The sequence below is a fragment of the Lagenorhynchus albirostris genome, chromosome 5, assembly GCF_949774975.1.
Source record: "Lagenorhynchus albirostris chromosome 5, mLagAlb1.1, whole genome shotgun sequence".
In the NCBI taxonomy this organism is placed as follows: Eukaryota; Metazoa; Chordata; class Mammalia; order Artiodactyla; family Delphinidae; genus Lagenorhynchus; species Lagenorhynchus albirostris.
Genome location: NC_083099.1, coordinates 64,537,819 through 64,546,397, shown reverse-complemented (window position 1 = coordinate 64,546,397; position 8,579 = coordinate 64,537,819). Strand labels below are relative to the sequence as shown.

General features: G+C 44.6%; 1 protein-coding gene across 2 annotated transcripts in view; it reads left to right on the top strand.

Moving 5' to 3' along the window:
* Positions 1-726: 726 nt before the first annotated feature.
* ETV5 (ETS variant transcription factor 5) overlaps positions 727-8,579 on the top strand; it is a 56,489-nt gene continuing 48,636 nt past the window's right edge. The window contains exons 1-5 of one of the 2 annotated variants that reach the window (XM_060150238.1): positions 727-869; positions 4,006-4,104; positions 4,240-4,327; positions 4,460-4,507; positions 4,601-4,651. In XM_060150238.1, the coding sequence (XP_060006221.1) occupies positions 4,060-4,104; positions 4,240-4,327; positions 4,460-4,507; positions 4,601-4,651 (232 nt within the window). In that variant the 5' untranslated portion in view covers positions 727-869; positions 4,006-4,059. Of the gene's footprint in view, positions 870-3,985; positions 4,105-4,239; positions 4,328-4,459; positions 4,508-4,600; positions 4,652-8,579 lie in introns of both variants that reach the window. The other variant, XM_060150237.1, reaches the window with a different exon arrangement.

The following is an 8,579-nucleotide window of genomic DNA, read 5'->3' as shown; positions in this document are numbered from 1 at the left end:
TAGTTAAAGGAAATTAAGGCCTCTCTTAAAGGTAACTAAGATTAGAGCTCTTGGTTTCCGTTTTCTGTGTTTCTATGGGCCGAACGCCCAGGTCGGTCAGCGAGTTTCTCTCCGGGTGGAATGACGGATTCCTGTCGCCCGAATTCTAAAATGATAAATTCGCTTGGTGCTGCAGCTGCAAACGACTGGCGCCCAGCGGCCCAGTCCTGGCAGTGGTGTTGCTGGGGCGGGGGGGCGGGGAGAGAAGTAGGGGTGAATGGGGAAGGGAAAAGAGCCAAGCCTCGGTAAAAAGTTGGGAGAGCTGCAGGGAAGGAAGGAACTGCGGCTCCTCGAGGCCCTCGGCCCCTTTAAGTTCTTCACTGACTCAGCTAAGCTTCCCCCTCAGGTCGCGTTTTTTATGAATGAAAAACGTCCTTACATTCATTATATAAACAAGCCTGTGCTGATTGGCCAATGGCCCCCGGTGCATAAATTATGTAAAACAGACCCCTGAGAGGTGGGGAAGGACGCGCTGTTGACCAATGGGGACCGGAGTTGATGGGGCGGCTTGGCTGGATTTGCCCGCAGACAGGGTAAACAAGAGGTGATGGACAGCCGCTGGAGCGGCCTCGGGCCAATGGGAATGCTACTGGGCTATAGCCGCGGGCCAATAGCAGAGGGCGGAGCGGCAGGCCGCTGGGGGCCGGGCCAGCGCTCCAGCCTGGTTGGCAGCTGCGGCGCAGAGTCCAGCGGCTGGTGCGCGGAGCGGTTCAACGTCCCCGTAGCGGTTCGGCCCAGCCATTAGCCTAGGCGCCCAGGCCCGGTGCGCGCGTGCGTGAGCGCGCCTGCGCCCCGGGGCCGCTGCAAGGGGAGGAGAGCCGCTGCCTCAGGTGAGGGGGCGTCGAGGAGACAAGGGGGCTTAGGAGGGGGTGTCCAGGAAGGGCCCAGCCGGCGAGAGTTCACTGGCTGATTCAGAATCCTCAGAGTCTGGGTGCACTTTCCATTGGGGTTGGGTCCCCTTCCCTCCCGAGGCTGACCACCCCCTCCTCCCGCGGCCAGGTCCGGTTCGGTTCCTGGGAGGCGTCGGGCGGGGGCGGCTAACGGTTCCGGAGCTAGCGGAGAGCGGGTTTCCGCACGTCGCGGGGGAGGCGAGCGGGAGCGCGAGGTGCGGAGGCTCCCGGGTGGAGATGGAGGGGCGGGGAGTTGCGGGCTTTAGTCTCTGGAGACCTGAGAGCCCCGAGGGGACTTGGAGGCTCGCGAGAAGAGGCACTCGGCAGATCTTTGCAGGGGAGAGGAGGGGGCTGAAGCAGCGTAGGGGGAATGTTTGAGAGTGATGCACCCCCACCCCAGCACCTGGAGGGGTTAAGTGACATAGGCATGTGCAGCCTCCGGGGTTGGGGGTCGGCCAGGAACTTATGAAGGCCTTGCAAGTTTCAGGATGTGGAAAGCGGACACCCAATCCCCCCACTCCCACCCCCAGCAGACTGAGGGCGTCAGGCTGCATGGCGATTCTCGAGAAATAGGAGAGCATCAGAACCGCGGCCTGGGGATGGTGGAAAAGAAAAAAATGGGTGCGGAGGGCGGGGGATGGAGAGATGCTGGAGCCTCGCGCTGGATTTGGGATCTGACCGCATTTTCAGAGGGGAGGGGACCTCTGGGGGAGCCGAAATCCTGATTGTGGAGGGGTGCCAAAGAGAGATGTTTGGAAGGGTGTTTTTTTTGGGGGGGGACCGATTGGAGGCGGTTGGTAGCGCCTGGCGCCGCAGCTCGTTTTTATGAATGTGGGTGACTTTATGAATGAAGTGGGTTTCTTTCGTTGGCTCGCCGCTCCCTGCGGCTTTTTTTTCTTTCCCTTTTTGTGAATGAAGCATTGAGCTTTCTTCCTAGGACGCTGGGGTGAGGGGCCTGCGTCGGAGGCTGGGCGAGCTTTGGGAGTGGGGGCGGGGGCGCATCTGAAGGAGTTTTCTTGAATGGAGAAGGCTGGGAATTGGGTGGAAGTGTGTCTTGTTTTGTGAATGGGGCCCAGTGAGAGGGATCCAGTTACAGCCTTTACCTGATGTGGCGGCCGCGGCTCTCTCTCATTCATAAAACCGGGCCCGCTGCGCGCCGCGGGGGAGGGGCCTCGATCGCGCCGCTGCGCTGTGTTAAAGTTTTTCCTGGGGGCCCCGGGAGGGGGGGGGGGCACAAAGGAAGTGGTTTAAACTCCTGGATGAACTCGAGCCTTCCCTTCAGGCTTTAAAAAAAATTACACTTTGAACACGATTTTTCTAGCCCTTGAACTGTGAGAGCTGCGTTAAAGATCCTTGATCCCCCTTTTGGGTTCGCTCTTTTCTTTCATTTAATTTTTTTAAAGGTATTTTTGCTCTTCATGGTGAAGTATTTTTGCAACGTATTTCATCGTGAGACTCTGAAAATATCTCCCTCTCCGATCTCCTACCCGTTGTCCCCGTCTCCCAATAGACATTTACAGAATTTCTAAGGCCACGATTTATTTTATCTGACAGATTTTTGAAGGCTGCAGAGAACTCATTTTCTTGCCCCTCGGCTCACTGCTGATGCGCCTCAGATTTTGTTTACCGTTTGGTGACATTTGGGAAAGAAGCTTTATTCTGAACGTTTTAGCGCTGTTTGGAAGGCACGCAGGCAGGCTAGCCGAAGTGTTTTTCTAGGAAGTTATGAAGTGTGCAGTTTTGTCCCTCTCCCTCTTTCTCTTTGACTTGGAAAATATCTTATTACTTGGACCAAAGTGATGAGAGGAGGCTGGCCGTGAAGGGTTTCCTCGTATCCTGCTAACTTACAAAAATTGGATATGTTTCACACAGTGTGCAAAACAAATTGGATGGAATTGCCCACTGAGGAAAAAGTTCCCTATCTAAAATTTGTATACAAGTTAAAGAAAAGATTTATCCTGAAGTGTTTCGCATTGCTTAGAGCTGGGATGAGTGAAATGAATGTTTCCCCCATTTTGTTGACTTAACTGCGTTTTTGTTTGAAGAATAAAACAGTGTTCGGGAAAATGGCACTTTCCTAAAATTGTTAGTTTATGTCTCTCAAATTAGAAAAAGTTCCTCCTCTCCATTCTGACCCCCAGCCTCCCTTCCCAGCCCCAACACTTGACAGTGCTGAAACAAGTTTAATTTTATTTTTTGGTCATATTTGAGAAAAAATGATTTCATTATAATAAACTCATTTTTCTTTCCATGGATCTTTTGCTTTTAATGCTTTTTAAAGATCTGTGGTAGAGATGCATTTAAAATATGTGCAGTGGAATTTAGTTAACTTTATGCGTTACTTTTCATAGCTACTTTATTCTTTAAGAAGTTGGAGATATCACAGACATCTCTGTAAGTTGCCACGGAGTCGGTGACATTTACAGACACTCCAGCTGTTTGGACAGAAGATTTAAGTTTTAATAAAAAGCTGTGTGTGAAGTTAGGTATACCACTGATCGTTGTATTCCTGGAACTATTTTTAGTGTTTTACCACTGACCTACAAAATACTTTTAGAAACAGTATGTATGTCAGATTCTTAATTGCAAATAATTTGGAATGCTTAAACCCAGTTTTTCTCCTTCCTGTCACTGTACTGTCAAAAATTAAATTATGTCTAAAAAAAAAAAACCCTAACACTACAAACGCCCTGGGGAATATTCTTATGGAAAGACTCTTGAAATCGCCCTTTTTAATGAAAATACGGTCTTTTTTTTTTTTTGGTAGGGGACAGGTAGTAGTAAACCTATAATTTTAATGATTAAATAAAAAGAGAGAGAAAAAGATTAAAAGACTGACTAGGTGAATGGATTTGGCACTAAGTACACCATGAATCTTTGATGCCCTTAATCAAGCCCAGTGTTAGTCTGTAAAGCTTACACCTTGAAGTGGGCTTTAATTACCTCAGAGAAAGGTAGTGATTTTGCACAGGCCCTAAAAGGACAAGCAATATAAAATTACTTCATTTCTCTTTCTTCCCCCCTCTCGGTTAAAATCTCCCAAATTCGTATTACAGGAGGACCCCTTTCCCCCCAGAAATTACTCAATGCTGAGACCTTCCAAAGTGACATTAGAGACATTGGAAGCACCATGGATGGTTTTTATGATCAACAAGTCCCTTTTATGGTCCCAGGGGTAAGTTTATGTGGCTTTTGGTTTGTTTTGTCTTCCCTCTTCGAACATGAGTCTTCTCCTTATTGGTTTATGGCACAACCCCCTTTGGACCCCTTTATTACACTTGAGTCTTCACTGTCTGTTGGCCTCTTTCAGAAATCTCGGTCAGAGGAGAGTAGAGGGCGGCCTGTGATTGACAGAAAGAGGAAGTTTTTGGACACAGATCTGGCTCATGATTCTGAAGGTAGTGAAGCTTTCCCCTCTGTTGTGGCTTGTTCACATGGCTCCCTGCAAAAGCTGCATGCAGCCAGCTCTTCCCTCTTCTCCCTAGCAGAAGAATTCTCCTCATTCTGGTGTCTTCTGTTTTCAATTCCAGAGTTGTTTCAGGATCTCAGTCAACTTCAAGAGGCTTGGTTAGCTGAAGGCAAGTTTCTTGGCTGTCCTATTTTCCACATAAAACATTTTATTGTGCTTTTTAATAAAACTTAAAGGTCTAAAATAAAAATCTCTTTTCCAGCACAAGTTCCTGATGACGAACAGTTTGTCCCAGATTTTCAGTCTGATAACTGTAAGTACCTTTCTGGTGGTGGCACATGTGTTCTGAAATTGTTTGGTCTTGGATCATCCAAGTCTAGAATACTCTTTCCAGTTGTAGCCAGCATATTTGGACAGTGGAATGTGTTTGGTTTCTTTTAATAATTCAAAGTTAATCCCCCTCCGAATTTGTTTCATTCCTTATGGAAATTATTTCTAAAGTGCTTTTACTGTATTGCAGGTGAGATTTACTGAACATGATTTTATCTTAAAGTGTCTTTTTGCCTAAGAATTTTGCAAGGCTTCAAGATCCAAATGATAAATTAATTGAAATATATAAGTTGTTGGACCAAGCATCCATAAGTCAGTCATCCTCTTACAGTGGTTTTTTGGGGTTTGTTTTATAAATTAAATCCTTGATGCAAATCACGAGCCTGACTTTTTTTTTCTTTTAAAGGTGCAAAAAATAGTTAATGGAAGATTCCAGTTAATTGTTGCTTCACCAAACATGTTGTCAATTTTGTTTCTAGTTCAAAGTTGACAAAAGGTGGTCACAGAGTGACCTGATTTGCACTTATTTTTCATGTAGTTGTCAGGACTTTATCATTCAGAGAAGAGTAAAAACTCTCTTAAAATGGTCTTTAAGTGCTCATATCACTGAGATAACAAATGCAGTGGGAGCTCAAAAGGCGGCTCTCGGCGCTGGCACAGGCACAGTTCGCATTACACTGATCTTTGGGGCTGTCCTCAACAGGTCTGGGAGATTTTATGGTCCAGGAAGAGCTATCAAGGACAAAGCTGGCTGATGAAATTTGAGCAGCACAGGGCAGCTCTAGAGAGCATTAGTTACTGGCGAATGAGCAGGTTTAAGAGAGGCCTGGAGAAAAATGCTGCCTCTCTTGAGAGTTGCATCATAGAGAAATTCATGTCTTAGTCATAGTTTATAATAGCAAGCACCTGAGCCAGGCAAGGATTCGATTTCTCATTTTGCACCAACACATTCTTCCCAGCTTTGTTTTATCTCGTGTGTGTGTGTGTGTGTGTGTGTGTGTGGTGTGTAAAATGCCACTGGGAGAGAGCATATCTTTTGGTGTAAGTACAAGTTGGGTGTTCTAAATCAATAAATGAAAGACCAGAGGTACCAGCTAATCTTTAATGATAGGCCTCAGTATTCAAGGTACAGTGCTGGGAAACTTTGAAAGGGAACAAACTGTAACCCACAGATGCATGGTTACCTTAGCTTTGTCACAGCTTGCTGTGAATGTTTTCTATAGGAGAGTAAATGCGTGTTAATTATTGCCCTCTGATTGCTTTCAAGTGATTGGGAAGCTTGCCGCTAAAAAGCTAAATAAAGATAACCTAAATTTTGTGTGTGTGTGTGTGTGTGTTTGCAAGATAAAAGACAGGATTTGTAATCCTGCTTTGCTCCGTGCTGACAATTTGGCCCAGCCTTTCCGGTTCTTGCTCAGAGCAGCATAAACTGCAGTCTGGGAGGTGGCTTTCTTGGCAGAGGTAATGCTTTTATGACACTTGTTTCTCTGTAACCCAAAAGAGTTAAAAAAGGAAGGTGAGATGACTGCATTCAGGTTGATTTCATGTGCTGAATCAAAGGCATATTCTTTAGAGAAAGATGTCAGCAAACAGGATTTATATTTGGAGAGATATTTATCTGCAGGAAGAAGCTAAAGTGAAGGAATCAATCAATGTGTTTTGGCTCCTTAGAAATAATTCCTGCTCAGCAAATAGAATGTGCTACCTTCTTTAATTAAAGTGCCATACCTAAAATGGAGCTGCTTTGGGAGATGTTTCTGCTTTACCAAGTGTGATGTGTTTCTTACTTTGTTTGCTTTTTGCTTTAACTTCTTAAGGTTGAGCTTTTCTGTCTTTTAAGGATAAAGCAGATGGTTGAGTAGCCTCAAAAAGTCTCTTAATAATTCTTCTCCCCTCTCTGACTCTTATTTCTGGAGGTGGAGCTTCAAGAAGGATAGATTCAAATAGAGGTTAGGCAGGAACACAAATGCGGGGAGGTGTATCCTTGAGCCATTTATCCTTGCTGTTACATGTGTAACTGCTTTGACTGCAGTTGAGACAGGCAGTGTGGACTCATGGGAGCTGGCAGAGCCCAGGGCTGGGCAGACTCTCTGAGTGCATCTCACAACCTCCTGCTGAGGATCAGCTTCCACTCCAGTCACCTTCTGGAAGAGCCCATGATTGTTCCAGGGGAGGGGGGGAAGCTCATTTAAATTTAATGAAATCTTATGAACTGGTTTGAATCACCGATCAATGAACTATAAACCAAACTCACACTTGCTAGGTAAAGCAAACCTCTTCCCTAGGGTAGCAGAAACGTTTGTGTCTTCAAATATTCTTCTGTGGCCTGCCACAAGTAGTAGTCTACCTTTCCTGTTGCTGATGATTTAATTTTCCATCTTGTATGTGTGAGAGTTTTTGTGTGTGAGAGAGAGAGAAAAAGAAATACCAAGTAATGTGGGCAACGTTTTATTTTAGAACGTCAGGTTTGAAGATTATGGCTTACCTTTTTTTGATAAACACCACTGTAAGCTCAACTTCTAAAGAGATTATATTTTATAAATTTTCTAGATTTGGGTTCCTATCCATAGGCATCCATCTATAAGTGTGATTTAAATAAATGAAACCACTGTTCTTATAAGTCTTATAGAAATGCCCAGCCTACTTCTGGTTGTATAGATTTCCCCTTATGTCACAAATTCAGACATTAGTAAAGTATCCCCCACCTGGAAACTCCTAAAGGTCACATTCAAGGGAATAGAAGGTTTAACCTATAGACATAGGGGTTCTGCCAATGCCATCCATTGTCCCTTGATCCTGATGAATAATCCTGAAGATCCCAGATTGTTTGAGCTAGAGGTCCCTTGTAGAGATGGTCTTGCCTAACCCTTTCATTTTACTTATGACAAGGTCCAGAGAGCTGGGGAGACTGACTAGTGATGGGGGGCAAGTGGGAGGGGTTAAGTGAAATGAGGGGGGAAAATGTATAAAATCATATCCTTGAAGAAGCTCTCACAAAGCTGCAGAGCCAGGGAGCACTGTCAACGCCCAGGGCTGCTCAGGGCTCTCCCTCATTATTTCAGATACCTGGAGCTGGCCCTCAAGAAGGCCTGGGAGAGTGCTGGCTGCCCAGTCTAACCCACAGTTCTCTTCATTCTACAATCCCAAGAAACCAATTCAATATCTTGGTGCTTTGAGTTTTTTCATGTAGGATTTGGAAGAAAGAGAAATTATAAAACAGAAAAATTATGAAACAGACATGTTTCCTAGAAGACATTAGTGTGTATACAGATAAAACTATGAATATATATCCTGTATATTATAAATGTGTGTGTAGCTACCTGTGCCTTAACACACAGAACTACCAAACCACAGAATCTGGGTCAGTAGATAGATGTGTACTACATATTTTTACTACACATTTTCACAGAATTAGCTGCAAATCAAAACCATGGATAAGAAGGGAACTCAAAGTGCTTAGATTTGGGGTAGGGGTGGGTAGTCGACATTCATTTTTCTGAGCTGACTGTTTGGTCACCTTAGGGTAATTACTAGATTTTAGCATATATAAATGCGTTTTTTTTTTTTAATGCAGATTTCAGTTCTGATTTTTAAAAATCTCATTTGTTTGAATTGTGACTGTTTTATCTGTCGGCATTTTGAATAACTAAAATATTTTATGCTGGGGAGAAGGTGTGGTAAAATCTTATTTTAAAAGATGGTCTCTGTACCAAATATAATTTGAAGAATTGTTTTAAAATCTGAATGACCTTATTTTCCCCTGGAAGTGTTCTTTTTAGATCTGTGCTGCAAAAAGAATGGACCGACTGGAGGAAGTAAGGGTAATTTCCTAAGGACTGGCTAATTAACTGATAAAAATCGACATTTCATAAATACATTGCAATAGATGACTGGGGAAATAGGATTAACTG